At 45.7% G+C, this 17,867-nt stretch overlaps 1 protein-coding gene across 1 annotated transcript; it reads left to right on the top strand.

Moving 5' to 3' along the window:
• The first annotated feature begins 9,271 nt into the window (after positions 1–9,271).
• LOC127338616 (protein STRICTOSIDINE SYNTHASE-LIKE 10-like) lies at positions 9,272–10,457 on the top strand. The gene has a single exon (XM_051364659.2). It carries the CDS (start codon positions 9,426–9,428, stop codon positions 10,455–10,457), a length of 1,032 nt encoding a protein of 343 aa, XP_051220619.1. The 5' UTR covers positions 9,272–9,425.
• Positions 10,458–17,867: the final 7,410 nt, after the last annotated feature.

Genomic DNA, 17,867 nt, shown 5'->3' with positions numbered 1-17,867 from the left:
TCTATTTTGTTCCCCTTGCTTTACTTGGGCATGGTCTAGGGTCCATTTAGGGTTAGATTAGGTTTAGAGATGGTTTCAAACCATTTGGGTAGAGTATGAGGGCATAGGGAAGGATTTGGTAATATGGCTATGTGTCACATATGCCTCTATGCAAAGTTAATTTTATTTTTGTTTCTCACTTGAATTAGTTGGTAAGTACTAGGTTAGGTTTGTTGAGGTTTTCAAAATAACTAAACAAGGTAGAAAATCCTAGGTAAAAGTTTTACCAAAAATAGCCATAGGCACATAGGCCCTTTTCTTATTTAATTTCTTTTTATTTTGTTTTAAGTTGAATGGTGAAAAGGATAGGGTTTAGGTTTTTAGGTCATTTCAAAATACTACAACAAACAATCATGGCAATATCACAACATCTAAGCATAATCACTATGTATCAAACTGAAATTAATAAACGTTTTGTTGGTTCCAAAATTTGGAAAAAGGAAATTCATTTTCTTCTTTGTTTTAAAATTTGGGATGTTACAAACCCTTCCCCCTTAAACAAATCTCATCCCGAGATTTTAAGAAAAGTTAGGTTCCTAAGAGAGATTGGGCAATTGGATTAACAGGAAAACATACTTGGCATGGCCTGGGGTGCTTCCTGGGCTTCAGTGGCATTCATGTGGTAGAGACAGCCGTTGCGGTTGTTCTGGTTCCTTTTAGCTGCGAAGCGGCGCTGTTGCTGAGCAGGTGCAGCGGTGTTGGCAGCAATCTTGGCAAGCTTCTTGGGGCACTCATTGGAGTAGTGACCCACAACTCCACATTCATAGCAGTTCACAGTTGACTTTTCTTTGGGGTTGATGGGAACAGCGTTGCTTCCCGTCCTTGGGGCATTATTGGGGTTGTTGTTGTTACCATTGGGGTGGTGGTTGTTGTTGTTGGGGTTGCTGTTGTTGTTGTGGCTGTTGTTGTTGTTGTGGTTGCTTCAGGGCCTCGGGGGTCCTCCATTGGTGTTGGTGTAGCTTGGACGGTATGTCTGAGCAGGGGGCTTGTTGTATCTTGAGGAAAATCCTCCAGTTGAGCTGTTGCGGTACTTCTGTGCATTGTTGGGTCCATTCTGGTTCATCATCCGGCGCTTGCGGTTCTCGTTGGATTGATGCAACTTCCCTTCCATCTGTATGGCTGACCTTCCATCTGTATGGCTGAGTCCACAAGGGCTTCGAGGTCAGCGAACGAAATGTTCACTAACACAGTTTGCATTTCATCATGTAGTCCATTCAGAAATCTCTCCTTCCTCTTCTCATTTGTGTCGGTCTCATCCGGGGCGTACCTTGACAGAGTAAGAAACCTGTCGCGGTATTCCACCACGGACATTCTTCCTTGTTTGAGTTCGCGGAACTCGTCTCTCATCTTCTTGATCAGTCCTTGGGGCACGTGATACTTGCTAAACTTCAGCTTGAAGTCTTCCTAGGTCATCATCTGTCCCGCATTCATTGCACGGGCACTTGTCCACCAGGCTCTGGCAGGTCCTGACAGGTAGTGGGTGGCGAACAGTACTTTTTCTGCGGCTTCAACTCCCGCAACTTCTAGGTTGTTCTCCATGGTCTGGAGCCAGTCATCTGCATCAAGTGGCTCTTCGGTGTTGCTAAACATCGGAGGGTTGGTGTTCTGAAAGTTCTTCAGCTTCGATCCAGGGTGATCGTGGTTCCCATGGCCTTGATTGTTCTGAGCTATCTGCTACAGTGCGGCGATATTGGCTTGACGTTCAGCTCTCTCGGCTTCCCTATCTGCCATCATCATCTGCAGCATCTGCATCATTGCATCCTGGTTGGTGCTGCGGGTTGGTGGGGCCATCTGAACATTGAGGTAGATGATAAGATAAGAGGGAAATTTCTATGGTTTGTTTGAGTTAAAGTTCAAAAAGTTCAAAACTTGAAAACTTGAGTAGTGTTGAGGGGGTAAAAACCAACAACACTTTTTCATTCATACCAAACATCACATATTACAAAGCTAACACACCGTTGGTTTTAAGAACCATTCATCGCTCTACGATACATGGAGATCCTGATACAAACTCACACCTACTCAAGTGACTTAGTAATACTACTCTTCATTCGTAATGGTGGTTTCTTCTTTTTCACGGGTGATGTGCTTGGCGGGCGTTGTCCAACTCCTTGCGGGTGTTGTGCAGCAGGAAGTCTAGGCATGCCACATAGTAGTTCATCTCCGGGTGCGGTGGCATGGTTATTGGTCTTCCCATGGAGTCATGTCTTGGGTAGTAAACAAAGCGAGTGTTCTTGATCTTGTTCTCATTTTGTCCACACAGACGGGCAATTGCTTCCTGCAGGACTTTGGCTATTCCATCCTTCCAACTGTTTCCCGTTACAGAAAACCAGATGGTTTCCCATATTGGGGCTCCAAGCTTTCCTCTCAGATCTGCAGTAACTTCCCACCGAGGTGGTCCTCCCGACGGATGGTTGAGGGGTATTCCGAAGAACTCGGGATACGGGCGTCCTAAATATTCCACTAGTTGCTTCAAATCCTTCTCGAACATTAAGCTTCCTCCATGGCCAATCTGATAGGACTCACATTGGTACTCCATCTGTGAGCAATTAGGATAAGTAAATTAATGAGGTGCTCAAGTGTGCAAAATTTTATGTAGAATTGCAAAGAAAGTAGAGCATGGATTTTCTTACTTTGAAAAAGATCTCAAGGATAAGAGTGAGAATAGGTTTTCATAAATATTCACTTCATTTGTTTTTGAAACTAAGTTTTTTAGACGTCCATTCTAACTAGGGTCTCCTAAGGTCAAACAATGGCTTTGATACCAACTTGTCAACACCCGGATTTTTAAGTCCAGATGCCTATTATGCCATACATCGCAATCCCAGGAAAATTGTTGTTGCGAGACATAACAGTTGATATCATAAGTCATCATTCATTACAAACCATAATCGTCTTACAAAGGTAGATCACATGATCCAATATTACAATAATAGTTGATCTATTGATCAACGAACATCACAAATAACGGAAGCGAAGTAGTAGTGGACTATCTAATCCACAGGCCAACGCTTGACGTCAGGAGTAGTCCTAGTTGTCGTAGACGTCCTGTTGTCCATCTTCCTCGTACTGCTATTCTCCTTCATAGTCTGGCCATTTGAATAGCCAGGGACAAAGCCATGAGTACTTTAAAGTACTCGCAAACTAATACGAGTGTAAGCACTATCAATTTTAGTAAAGGGGGTGCTAAGCTCTAAGTTTATTTGCATAAAGCCAATTTTAGTTCACAAACATTTAGTAAAAGCCTCTTCATTTGATAATTAACTTAAGTGGGAACATTAGTGTCATTCCCACAACTCTGTTGGGTTTCAAGTCAAAGTCACCATTCACCTTTCAAGTTTAAATTCACCCGTCATATGTCACATGTCACATTTTTTAAAATGGTCTGATGACGGAACAGTATGGCATTTCCAACCGTCCATAACCGTGGACACGACTATTCGAATAGTTTTACACTCTGCAGAGGTCGTACACTTGTGCCACAACATTTGCAGTAATCCGTCAGGGTTAACTGGCCCTGATTTATCACACTCCGTGTGCGGACTACCAACCATAACCTTTCACTTACATACTCTAGTATAGGCACCTCTCCCCATGAGCTTGGCCTCCCAGTGAAGACAAACCGTCAGCCTGGGAACTGCACAGGGCTTGGGCCGGACATTCACCTCATTTCACATCATTTCACCTGTAACGGAGGCAGCCTCGGCATAACCCCTATGACGCTTGTTTAGAGGGAACCCATACTAAAGCACATAAATTTCTAGTTAAGCCCTTACCCATGTTGGGTATTGTGGGGGTACTTTCAAATTGGAATGGTATCGCATCCGAACCCAACCATCAGTTTCCGTAAAATTCACCAAATCATTCACAAGTCATATTCACCTTCAAAGTCTTTCAATAGAATGACTCATCATTCAAAGGTTTTCAAAGTCATTTCATTTCACATGTTCCCATCTAGAGTAGTCAATTTTGTTTATTAGCACTAGAAACTAGTCATGAGGGGTGCTAACTAGCTTGTCTTGCTCTAGGCTAACTTTGATGCTCTTGTTCTACTCTATATCTAAAACAAGTGAATCATGAATCAAAAAGTAAACTTTGATAAACCAAAGTCAAAAACTTGTAAGGTAAAAATTTGGGATAGGATCATTAAGCATAAAGTAATATGTAAGGGTGCCTTGCTCTTGTAGAGCCTTGCACTTGGGTAACTTGCAAGGGTATAGCTTGCAACAATATAACTTGCATTAGTCTAGCTTGCCTTGATTGGGCTAGTGATCAAAGTTTTCTTCTCCTTCCTCTTGGTAGAAAACCTCCTCCTCTTGATAGTCTCCGGTACTAGCGTCTATAAACGAATACGAGGATACAATCACCAAACAATACTTAAGTAGACTTAATTTGCCCTAATGGCTCACACAAATGATCTAGCATCACTACTTAACATTGCTACCCAAAATTATGCTAAGGTTTTCTTATTTAGGTGTTAAGACAATAATTTCCTCTCATTGAAATGTGGATTAGGGTTTCTCTTTCGTTTGGAGAAATAATTTCGTCGCATTGAATCTTGTTAAGATTTAATCTCCTCAAATAACCATGTATGATCACATGTTGACCAAGGTCAACACTTCACACTTATCATTTGAGAAACATGATTTAAATGAGGTTCTATACCTCATGCAATTTTAAATCCTATTTGATTTAATATCCTCAAGTGAGCAAGTATGAGACCATGCAATAGAGTTCATCACATTACTTCATAACACTTGGGAAAATGATTTAAATGAGGTGCTACACCTCATAGATTTGAAATCCTAAATGTGAAAATAGTTTAAAAGGGCTAGAATTGACTACATAGCCAATTTTTGATTCTAGCCCATGATCATATACAGTACCCCTATCATATTTTTGCATAAACAATTAGAGTTGTTGAAATGTGAATTATGAGAATTTGAATCATCTCAAAATTCATTATGGTTGATTTTATAAATTTATTTGAATTCTGAAAACTCTCTGACTTGTTATTTCTACTATTCAAATTCTACAACAGCTCTTGATTTGAATCCAGTGGGGTTGGATAGATCATTTCATAAGCTTTCCAACAACATCAAATTCACTAGATTTGGTTGAGCATATTTGAAGTTATTTGATTTTTAGTAAAGCATCTGCAAGCAAAATAACTGAAGATTTAATTTGAATTCAAAGTGTGGGCCTAGGCGGGAAAGCTAAGCGGGCCAGAGAGAGGGAGAAAGAGGTGGGCCGGCCCAGCTATGCCCACGGTGCACGCGGGCCAACTAACATGGTGGGGTCTACATGTCAGCGCTGGTTTAATACCGAATCGGTAAGTTTCACTGTGGGTCGTAGGATTAGATCCTAATCGGACGGTCGACGCTCGTCGTCTACGTCGATGAGATGCGGCACAGGCACGGCGAGGGTTTGGGGTAGGGGAGCTCACCGGCGGTCGGCGGTCGTCGGCGAGGGTGCGCGGCGGCGTTGTCGAGGACGAGGAAGCGAGTGGTGGTCGTGGGAGGAGCTGAGGTGGCCGAAATCGATGACGTCGCTGAGCTACTGGCGCGGCGGCTCCGATCAAATTCCGGTGGCTGAGGGTGTAATTGGCGAGGTGAAGTGGTCAGGGAGGATCAGGAGGGAGAGGGGAGCTCGTTGGTGTGCAGAATGGGGGCGAGGAAGTCCTCCTTTTATAGGGGCGCGAGGTGCTGCGGGGGTGCGAGTGAGGTCAACCATGGCGCGGCATTTCTGGACGGCGAAGGGGCAAGGCGAGGTGCGCGTGCGGTAGGCGACGTCTAGGCGAAGCTAGGGAGCGTGCTGGCGCGGCCAATGCTGGACGAGAGCGTGCAGGAGAGGTCGTCGTTCTTACAGTATGGGCGCGGCAGGGTTTGATCATGGCGTCGTCTACCAGGCGCGGGCGTCCAATGGCGTGTGTCTGGGCGCGTACTGGTGCGGTGTGGAGTGCGCGTGCGCAGGGAGAGAGGGAGAGGAGGACGACAGTGATGGCACGAGGCAGTGCTCTGGTGCGCTCTGGCGTCGTGACCATGCGCGTCATGGCATGTACTGGGCGTCCTGGGCACGCGTCGTTTGGCCAGTGTCGTGCTCGTCTCGGGCCAGGGAAGATGCCAGCGTGCGTGGTGGAGTGGGGTGAAGCTCGTTGACATGCTGATGATGACCAGAAAGAGGGAGAGACAATGAGTGGCATGAGGGCCGGCATGAGCATGGCATGGTCCTGTTTTGAGCATTTCTACACTTTAATCCCCACCAGCAAGTACATGGCTTGATGCAGGAGATGCAGAGGAGCAAAATCATCACAAACCAAAAGTGATTTAGGCTAAAATCCAGTGAGTAATAAGGTGTGTGCCAAAAGCCAAATGATGCCTGCCATGTGTTCGACATTATGGCCGCATGAAGTTTTTGTTTGAAATTTGAAATTCTTTTTGGTGGAGTTGCTTTGAATAAAGATTGGAGTAGAATGGTGGTGGTGGTAAAAATGGTGCTGGTTTGCAAAGTTTCAAAAATGGGATGATCTTCTCTCTACTTCAAAGTTGCCACTTGTCACCCTTGTACTAAGCAATGTAGGCAGAGTCAACCCTAATGGTCAACACCAAAAATGTTCATATTGGTATGGTCTTGGATGAGGTGGAAAGAAGTGAGGGGTTTTAGTTTAAGAATCTGCCAAACCAGGGGCTCAAAGTGGGCATGATGTTATAAAAGTGCAAATTGACCATTATCATATGTGAGTGAATTTTGATATTTCCTTTGCTTTGATTTGTGTTTCTTTGATGCAAATGTGTTTGTTATTGATATAGTAGTGTTTCACAAGCAATGGCACAATCAATGGTGGCCTTGGTTAATGATTTGCATATTTGGCTAAATGTGTATGTGAGTGAGATTTGCATTTTTCTCATTTATTTTATTTCTCTCTATTTGATTTGGTTTTTCTTGATTCCAAAGTGATTCTTATTTGTTTAGGAACATTTCCAAACCATTGAAACAATTCCAAAAGGCCTAGTTCAAAGATTTGCAAAAATGGCCATAAACACATAAGAGGTGAAATTCCAATTTTTCCTAATCTTCTATTTTGTTCCCCTTGCTTTACTTGGGCATGGTCTAGGGTCCATTTAGGGTTAGATTAGGTTTAGAGATGGTTTCAAACCATTTGGGTAGAGTATGAGGGCATAGGGCAGGATTTGGTAATATGGCTATGTGTCACATATGCCTCTATGCAAAGTTAATTTTATTTTTGTTTCTCACTTGAATTAGTTGGTAAGTACTAGGTTAGGTTTGTTGAGGTTTTCAAAATAACTAAACAAGTTAGAAAAGCCTAGGTAAAAGTTTTACCAAAAATAGCCATAGGCACATAGGCCCTTTTCTTATTTAATTTCTTTTTATTTTGTTTTAAGTTGAATGGTGAAAAGGATAGGGTTTAGGTTTTTAGGTCATTTCAAATACTACAACAAACAATCATGGCAATATCACAACATCTAAGCATGATCACTATGTATCAAACTTAAATTAGTAAAAGTTTTTGTTGGTTCCAAAATTTGGAAAAAGAAAATTCATTTTCTTCTTTATTTTAAAGTTTGGGATGTTACACAGTGTAAGCCTAAGTTATATATGACAATGAACAAACTAAGTTGAACAAAAAAAATTGTGCACATTTACACGTGCACCAATATCCATATGTTAGTTTTGAGCCTATCAAAGAGGTGCATAACTTCTTGCTATAATGTTCCAGACAGGCAAAAATCAGAATAGAAATGACACAATACAGAGGATAGAAAAGCTATACTCCAAGCAAAAGAACCAAACCTTGGTCGAGTATTAGCATAAGAAATAACACTGTTTAAATCATCATCCGCTTGTTTCATCGCTCCAGCTGCATTCGTAGTATTTTTTTATAGATAAAAGGCTCATAGCTCGACTTTGAATTAACAAAGCCCTCAATCGGCCAGTAGCTGCAGTTACAAACACATTGGGGAAACCAGTTTACAAATAAGCACAAGAGAGAAGAAACAACACCAAACAAAGAGGATGACTACACAAAGCATTGACAGAGAAAGGAAAATCTAACGTCCTCGGCTTGAGTCATCCTCTTGCAGCCAAGAAGAACAGGGCATTGCCGGCTCAAGCCACGACCTTCAACAGGGTCACCAAGACATCGTCTTCTCGAACTCTTACCAACCACATAAGGAAACCACTGGAAGTGCAGAACATGGGAACCGTCGAGGATCAAGGTTCTAAAGCGACGCCTCCAAGCACCAGAATGCCGTCGTCGCCCACCCCGTTGAGGATCAAGGTTCTAAAGTTTTCACCTAGAAACACAAGATCAAGAATAAGAGAAAGGGAAGGCTCCGCAACAACGCCTTCAAGAAGGGAAATGGCACCCGTGGGTGTCATCGTCATTGGCACCAGACTAGCGGCAAGGCTTTCACCCGAGCCTTCCACGACTCTCATCTCACACCATGCCAATCGTAGCTCCAAGCCAGTTTGCACTAAACCCCTCCAATGACCAGCCCCCTGGCTACCGAAGAAGAGTAGGTATAGGCTCACTGAAGACGAAACACGAACCAAGGCTGGAGATGCACGACAAGCAAAAGATACACAAGCGGAAACCATCATACCATGGCAAAACCCAAGAGGAACAACACACCAAGGACCATCTTCTCCCAAGGTCCAGCGAAAACAAAAGCGGATGAGATAGGTGTGACAAGCTGATTCCACGCGGCGAGGTAGACTGCGGGCGCCGGGATGAAGAAAGGGGTAACCGCGAGACCACCGCTCCGGCACCATCGGCATTGCGGGTCACCCTGACCGCGCGCGCACAGATCCCGGGAGTTCTCATGCAACACCCGCATTCGTAGTATTCACCGGTCTAAGAGTGCTCGCAAAACAAAATACAAAACTCACATAACACGATCACGGGAATGATGTGATTCTGCATCACAACGACAAGTGTACCGTCTAATGTTGTAATTGCACGTACGGAGAACTACTGCACGTACGGAGCGGGAGCTGGGCAGCTAGTGAAGGAGAGGCCTTCCGTTCGTCGGCAGCTCGCCGTGTTCAACGCGCAATCACCGTCGCGCTCGGGATCGCCGCACTTAATCAAAGCTCTCCATCAGTTCGTATGTAGATACTACGACTCGGAGTCTGCTTCTCTTCCAAAGCATATACAAACCGAGTCAGCCTCTGGCGTGTATTATGCACCGACTCGGAACGGTAGATAGTACTCGATCAGTACTACAGTAGTATATAAGTGCAGCCACCCACCGTGGTCTCTCCACAAACCATCGAGCTAGTGAATCTCCATCGCAGAACCAAATACGAGCCAGCCAACGACGCGAACTTGATAGATCGACCGATCGAAGAAGCAACAAGCAAATATGGGTTGCGGGATGAGCCGCCTTGCCAAGGCTACGATCGCCCTGGTGATCCTGGTCATGCTTTTCATGCCCGCCGCTATGGCGGCCGCCAGCTTCGACGCCACCCGGAGCCAGCACCTGCCGCTGCCGCGCGGGACCGTTCGCGGGCCTGAGAGCGTCGCCTTCGACGGCCAGGGCCAGGGCCCCTACAGCGGCGTCTCCGACGGCCGCGTCCTCAAGTGGAACGGCGACAAGCTCGGCTGGACCACCTACACGCACGGCCCCGGCTACGACAGCAAGATGTGCACGGCCACCAAGTTCCGCCCGGAGACCGCGACGGAGAGCCAATGTGGCCGCCCGCTCGGCCTTCGGTTCGACCAGAAGACAGGAGACCTGTACATCGCCGACGCGTACAAGGGTCTCATGAGGGTTGGCCCAGGTGGCGGGGAGGCGACGGTGCTGGTCAACAATGTCGATGGCATACCTCTAAGCTTCACCAACGGGGTTGACGTCGACCAAACTACCGGCCAGGTCTACTTCACGGACAGCTCTATGAACTACAACAGGGCGCAGCACGAGATGGTGACGAGAACCGGGGACTCCACGGGGCGCCTCATGAGGTATGACCCGCGAACCTCAGATGTCACGGTGCTCCAGACAGACATGACCTACCCTAATGGCGTCGCCGTCAGCACCGACCGTACACACCTTGTGGTTGCATCGACCGGTCCTTGCAAGCTACTAAGGCACTGGATCAAAGGTCCCAACACTGGAAGATCCGAGCCTTTTGCCGACCTCCCGGGGTATCCTGATAATGTGAGACCAAGCAACAAGGGAGGTTATTGGGTGGCTTTACACCGTGAGAAAAACGAACTTCCTTTCGGCCGGGATAGCCATTTGCTCGCTGTGAGGGTCGGCTCCAACGGGAAGATACTAGAAGAGATGAGAGGTCCCAAGAGTGTGAGACCGACGGAGATAATGGAGAGGAACAATGGCAAAATCTACATGGGTTCCGTGGAGCTGCCTTATGTCAGTGTAGTTAAACGCAAATAGAGATAGGTTGATCCAACATAGCTTTTTGTTTCTTATAATTTATTCTTCCGTGTAATTTTCCAGTTCATTTTCTCTTGGTGTAATTGACACATATTATCAGCAAAATATTATATGTTAATTTGTTTCATTTTCATGTCTAAAAAGATAATTTCTGTCAAGCTCCTTTTATTGTGGGATGAACCTTTCAAAAGCAAAGCAAGAAAATACTCGCTATATATTGTAGGTTCTCTCGCTGTACGAGCAAATTCACTGTTCCACGGTTAGTTATTGAACTGATATAACATACACTGCCAATTTATTGGTCTGAAAAGCTTTTCTTGAAGTAATATAACACACACTAACGATTTATTGCTCTAATAATAATTTTTTTTTCATTTCATAGACAATGTTAGAACAAGATGTCTTCATCACTCGACCAGCAATTACAACAAATAAATCTTAAGTTATAATAGAAGACAGAACATGCCAGAGTCGGGACAAGTCCCTTCAGCCTTACCATTGTCTTGGATAAAATATTCTCACCCATTGCATCATGTGTGTTTATATCATTTGTGGCTCCCACGTACATATTCATACTCAAGTTTTCAGGCTTTGAAGTAAACATTCTTTTCTCTTCTAGTATATTGATGCTTGAGACTATAGTTTGAGAGATTCATGGATGGTGAATAAGTGACTGGATAATTTATCGCTCGTGGGGCAATATATATAGAGATCTCTTTCTTGTGACAAATATAACGCTTGTATTCTGAACCCTGATGATCATTGTGTATCAGGCAGCTCGATCATTGCCCAATAGGTGTCTGATTTGTATTTTTTTTGTACAATCAGTTCTAGCAAAGTCCGAACTGATTTAGCTTCAAAACCGGTACCATGCGGATTTCAGCGATTCCTTCAAAATTCCGCATGATGTCGATTTTAAGACGCCCTCCTACACGACGTGCACGATAAATCACACACGTGATGCAAAAGGAATTACCACGAGCGGTTACATCACAACAGGTTTATAATAGAGCCCACATAAAACATATATTAGAACAACGACTCCAACGAGTCAAGAAAATAAATATACAACAAAAAGATCCGAATCATACAAAAAATCAAATACGTCCGAGTACGAACAATATATAAATTGGAGTAAGAGATCTGAAGATAACCAATGTCGTCCATAACCCTGCTCAGGTCAAGCCGGAAGAGTAACATTGCTAACGTCGTCATCTCATACCTATGAAAGTCAGGCCAAGGGTTGCCGACAAGAGGGGGAGGAGACAAAAGAGAAAGAAAGGCGAGAGTAAGTACCAAGAAACATACTTGCGAGACTAGACCGGTTGTGCTTGCTGGTGGGCAATATATATTGCCTAGTGTAGTAACCAATAGAGACACGCAACAACATTCGTCTAAACAGAGAAGGCGAGGGAGCGCATATGCTAACACTTCTATAATGTGCAAACATAACCACAAGGGCACACCCACTTTTGAAAGAGTTTTATTATCAAGTTATTAGCAACAAGTATAGGGTGCAAGTTGTTCTATGATCGAGTCATACAGCTCCAAGTCGTCCATAACCGCGGACACGGCTTATCGATAAGATGTACACCCTACAGAGGTTGCCCAAATATAACCATACGCATGCTCGAACCCGCTTACGCTCCGCCTCACAACAAGACCGTTTCCAGACCAACAAGAAAGTCTAGGGGAGCCACCCAACTAAGCTACCCGTGACGAAGTTCTCGGCCGTACTCTGACGTGGACTCAGGGTCTGTGTCGGTGGCTAGACGTGCAAACCACACGATTCGCTAAATGTCCCGCAAGGTACATTACATAATATAAACCACCCGAAGGCAACAGTAAGTAAATCATGACATACATGTCATAGGCAAATAAAACCAATGTTGTGGCCCCCTTTTCAATAGACTTGAGAAAAGGTAATGGGTAAGGGGGGTCCCAATAATCATTCCCACGAATGGGTAGAACGCTCTATCTCGAAACAGATAACAAGAACTCGGGTCCTTGGGGACATTAGCGCGACAAAGATACGATGCTAGCAATTTTAGTTGTTAACATTAAAGTAAGACATGAGTATCCCCAACAACTGATATAGAATGTGATAACCTCCCAACAAACCCAACATATATAGATATAACAACAGATCTCTAAATATGCGCTATGACTCGCAAGGCTCAACCAACAAACAACGACGATAGGTAGAGGATAGGTAACACGCCTCATATGGGTAACAGTGGAATAGGACACGTGACTCGATCAAGAACGCAACATAAGGATAGCAGGAGAGCAACGAGAATGAAACTGTTGTCGAGGGTACTCCTCGGCAATGCCCTCCGTAAGGGGCTTAGGGTAGATGAAATCCTGTAGGCTGACACTAGACATCGGTTATCAAACAAGCGGGGAGAGCGATTTACCCAGGTTCGGGGCCCTCGATGAGGTAAAACCCTTACGTCACGCCTGTGTGATCTTGATTACGAAAATATCGGGTTACAATGGGGTGCCGACGGTTTCGGCTATGATCTCGTCGAGAGTCTAAGTTCTGAAAGACCTAGCTCTAAACTTCCGGTGGCTATAATTTCTAAGATTGCGTGTGTCCTTGGCAGCCTCTCTCCTGGCCCTTATATTGGGAGCCAGGTCTCGAGAGATCTGTCCGGGTACGACTAGGTTACAAAGAGTCCTAGTTCTAAACTTTCCTTGTATTCTTCGTCTCCTTGTCTTTTTCTTCAAGGATTCTTCTTCGACACCGTCGTAGTGTCCCACCTTGCCATCGAGTGCCCTCATGGGCCCCTGTTTGGGCCGCAAGAGGTAGTGCACTATTAGTTACCCGCAGGGTAATGCCCACATCAGTAGCCCCTGAGTGCTTGGCCGAAGATACTTCAGGCAGGGACTTAAGCATGCCTTCTGTCGAATATTCACCTTAGTCGTTAGATCTTGTCCTCCTTGTAATAGCAGCGTCTTCTTTTATCGGGTGCGCGTCCAGCGCTCCCGATGAGAGTAGCACCCGAGTCTAGGTACGGATGCTTACAACTGTGCGTAGACTTAAGTTGTACTTGTTGGAGATATGCCCAAGAGGCAATAATAAAGTGGTTATTATAATATCTTTGTGTTTATGATAAATGTTTGCATACCATGCTATAATTGTATTAACCGAAACATTGATACATGTGTGTTATGTAAACAACAAGGAGTCCCTAGTAAGCCTCTTGTATAACTAGCTTGTTGATTAATGGATGATCATGGTTTCGTGATCATGAACATTGGATGTTATTAATAACAAGGTTATGTCATTAGTTGAATGATATAATGGACACACACCCAAATGAGCGTAGCATAAGATCAAGTCATTAAGTTCAATTTGCTATAAGCTTTCGGTACATAGTTGTCTTAGTCCTTCGACCATGAGATCATGTAAATCACTTACACCGGAAGGGTACTTTGATTACATCAAATGCCATTGCGTAAATGGGTGGTTATAAAGATGGGATTAATTATTTGGAAAGTGTGAGTTGAGGCATATGGATCAATAGTGGGATTTGTCCATCCTGATGACGGATAGATATACTCTGGGCCCTCTCGGTGGAATGTCATCTGATTAGCTTGCAAGCATATGATTTGATTATAAGAGATGACATACCGCGGTACGAGTAAAGAGTACTTGTCAGTAACGAGGTTGAACAAGGTATGGAGATACCGATGATCAAACCTCGGATAAGTAAAATATCGCGTGACAAAGGGAATTGACATCGTATGTAAATGGTTCAATCGATCACTAAGTCATCATTGAATATGTGGGAGCCATTATGGATCTCCAGATCCCGCTATTGGTTATTGCTCGGAGAGGAGTCTCGACCATGTCTACATAGTTCGCGAACCGTAGGGTGACGCGCTTAAGGTTCGATGTCGCATAAGTAGATTCGGAATATGAGTTGGAGTCCGAAGTTTTTGTTCGGAGTCTCGGATGGGACCCAAGACATCACGAGGAGGTCCGGAATGGTCCGTAGAATAAGATTCATATATGGGAAGTCATTTTCAGGTTTACCGGAAAAGTTCGGGATTTTTCGGTATTGTACCGGAGGTTCTAGAAGGTTCCGGAGGGTACCATAGTGGGGCCCACCTATCCCGGACGACCAACATGGACCGGAGGGGTCGCATAGGCCCACATGGGCCATGCACACCAGCCCCCCAAGGCCCATGTGGCTGTACCAAGTGGATAAGATCAAATCCCTTGAAAATAGGGACTTAACTTGGGGGGGGGGGGGAAGTTCCCCCCTTGTTTTGGCCGACCCTTGGGCTTGGAGGAGGGGCCAAGGCAGCCCCCCCACGCCTATATAAGAGGGAGGGGAGGGCTGGGGCGCAGCACATCATCCCCCCAAGCCCTAGCCGCCCCTCTCTCCCTCCTCCTTCTTCCTGCGCAGGCTTGGCGAAGCCCTGTAGGAATTTCTCCTCCACCTCCACCACCACGCCGTCGTGCTGTTGGGATTCCGAGGAGATCTACCACACCTCCGCTGCCCGCTGGAACGGGAGAGGGAGGAGCTTCATCGACACCGTACGCGCGACCGAGTACGGAAGTGCTGCTGGATTGCAGCACCGGGGACGATCGTCTACACCAACAACGAGATTAATCTCGTAGGCTTTGGAATCTTCGAGGGTTAGTCTCATCTCCATCTCGTTGCTTCGATCTTGTAGATTAGATCTTGGGTGTTCCATAGATTAGATCTTGGATTTATTCGTCTTTGCGGTAGGAAATTTTTTGTTTTCTATGCTACGAACCCCATCAGTACTTACTCGAACGTTTCTCTTCTGCCGAAGTTTTCTTTTATCGGCAAACGTTTATCAGTTCCTCATTTCTTTCAATCAAGATTTAGTACGTAAGGGATACTGAGTAACGTGCCCGGTTTTTACCGGTTAACTGCCGATGGCAAAACAACATCACTCTACACAGAATCACGTCCCCGGGCATGATTCTAGGCCGCGCAAAAAATCTTCGAGTTCATCACTTTTATCGGGTGCGCACTTGGCGCTCCTGATGGGAGTCGCCCCCGAGTCTGGGCGCAGATGCTTGCAACCGAGTGCAGACTTTTAGCCCAAATCTTCTTGAACCTTTCTTCAGATACTTCTAGTGTAATCCTTCTTGTGATGATCTTTGAGCCCAAATTATATCGGATGCGCGTCTAGCGCTCCCGATGGGAGTAGCCCCCGAGTATAGGCCCGGATGCTTGCATACGTGCATAGACTCAAGTTGAACCATTCGATAATTTTAATTCTCTTCGGATGCTCCTCGCGAAACCAATACTTCTGATGACGTCATGGATGCCATAGCAACTACTGCGGTTTGACAGGATGTGACTTAGCGGGCCCACCCTTCTGCGCGGTCAGTTTAGGAAATGATCAATCCTTGTGCGGTTACCAAGGCGTCTCCTCGATTTTCGCGCACAATGATGGAAACAGGTCTTTTAACAAATTGACGATAGCAACACGTGGTCACCCAATCTGAGATTCTCCTTAGTTTATAACCTCCAAAGGGCAAATTTTACCCTTTCCACGCTTTCTCCTCACACTCTTTGTCGAGGGTACTCCTCGGCAATGCCCTCCGTTTGGGGCTTAGGGTAGACGGAATTATGTAGGCTGACACGAGACATCGGTTATCAAACAAGCGGGGAAAGCGATTTACCCAGGTTCGGGGCCCTCGATGAGGTAAAACCCTTACATCCTGCCTGTCTGATCTTGATTATGAAAATATCGGGTTACAATGGGGTGCCGAAGGTTTCGGCTGTGATCTCGTCGAGAGTCTAAGTTTTGTTGGGACCTAGCTCTAGACTTATGGTGGCTATGATTGCTAAGATTGCGTGTGTCATCGGCAGCCCCTCTCCTGGCTCTTATATAGGGAGCCAGGTCTCGAGAGATCTGTCCGGGTACGACTAGGATACAAAGGGTCCTAGTTCTAGACTTCCCTTGTATTCTCCGTCTTTTCGTCTTGTTCTTCAAGGAATCCTCTTCGGCACCGACGTAGTGGCCCACCTTTCCATCGAGTGCTTTCATGGGCCTCCAGTTGGGCCGTACAGGATAGGACAATAACGGTTACCCGAAGGGTAATGCCCACGTCAGTAGCCCCCAGTGTCTAGCCGAAGATATTTTGGGTAGAGACTAAAGCGTGCCTCCACCGAATGTTCTCCTCACTTGATAAATCTTGCCCTTCTTGTAACAACATCATTTCCTTCTATCGGGTGCGCGCCTTGCGCTCCCAATGGGAGTAGCCCCCCCGAGTCTAGGTACGGATGCTTGCAACCGTGCGTAGACTCAAGTTGTGCCACTCGAATGTTTTCTTCTATCGAAGCTTTCTGTAGGTCTTCATAAGTCATCCGATACATTTATATCGGGACTTCAATTTTTCAAATGAGATTTAATGCGTAAAGGATATTGAGTAGCGTGCCCAGCTTTGCTGGTTAACTGCCGATGGGAAAACAACGCTACCCTACACAGAATCAAGTCCCCAGACATGATCCTGGAGTACAAAAAAGCTTCATCGGGTGCGCAATCAGCACTCCCGATGGGAGTAGCCCCCGAGTCTGGTCACGGGTGCTTGCAACCGGGTGCAAACTTAGGCCAAATGATTCGAATATTTCTTCAGATACTCCTGTCACGCTCTTGCTTGTAAGAAAGTCTTTGAGTCTAAATTTATCGGGTGCGCGTCTTGCGCTCCCGATGGGAGTAATCCCCGAGTCTAGGTGCGGATGCTTGTAACCGTGCGTAGACTCAAGTCGGCCCACCCGATGGTTTTAACTTTTCTTCGGATACTTCAAGCGGACTTCATGACATAACTGATGACGTAATCACTGTTGTAGTTTTGACTGACAGGACGTGGCCTGACGGTCCCATCCTACTTCTGCGCGGTTCTGTTTAAGAAATGACCACTACTTTCGTGCAGTTACCAAGGTGACTCCTCAATTTCTGCGCTCGATGATGAGAAGAGATCTCTTTAATAAATTGGAAACAACGACACGTGCCCGCTCAATCCTCAGACTTCCTTTTACTTTATAATCTCTCAGGGTAAACTCTCCCCTTTCCACACTTCATCCTCGCACCCTTTCTTCCTCATTCATCCTTTTTGTTCACAAACAGTGCGCCGCCGCCGCCGTTTTCCAGATCTTCCTCAGATCTCATAATGGTGAAAAAGAAGAACCTTACTCTCGCCACCAGTGCTGTGAGCAGTGGCGCCGCCGCCAAGACTCCTGCAAACCCATCGAGGAGAAGCGCGTCAGATGCTCCTCCCCCAGCTCCGGCGCCGCCTGAGCCAGAAGGCTCCATGGCTGGACCTATCCCCGACGATTGGACGGTTTCTACCACTACAAAGCGCGACGAGAAGAGGGCCCGGAGCCTCGGAATAATTTCTTCCGACGAGGGGAACGT

Source organism: Lolium perenne, chromosome 3 (assembly GCF_019359855.2).
Source record: "Lolium perenne isolate Kyuss_39 chromosome 3, Kyuss_2.0, whole genome shotgun sequence".
Classification (NCBI taxonomy): Eukaryota; Viridiplantae; Streptophyta; class Magnoliopsida; order Poales; family Poaceae; genus Lolium; species Lolium perenne.
Note: the sequence above shows the minus strand (reverse complement) of the source record. Positions and strands in the feature narration are given on the sequence as shown.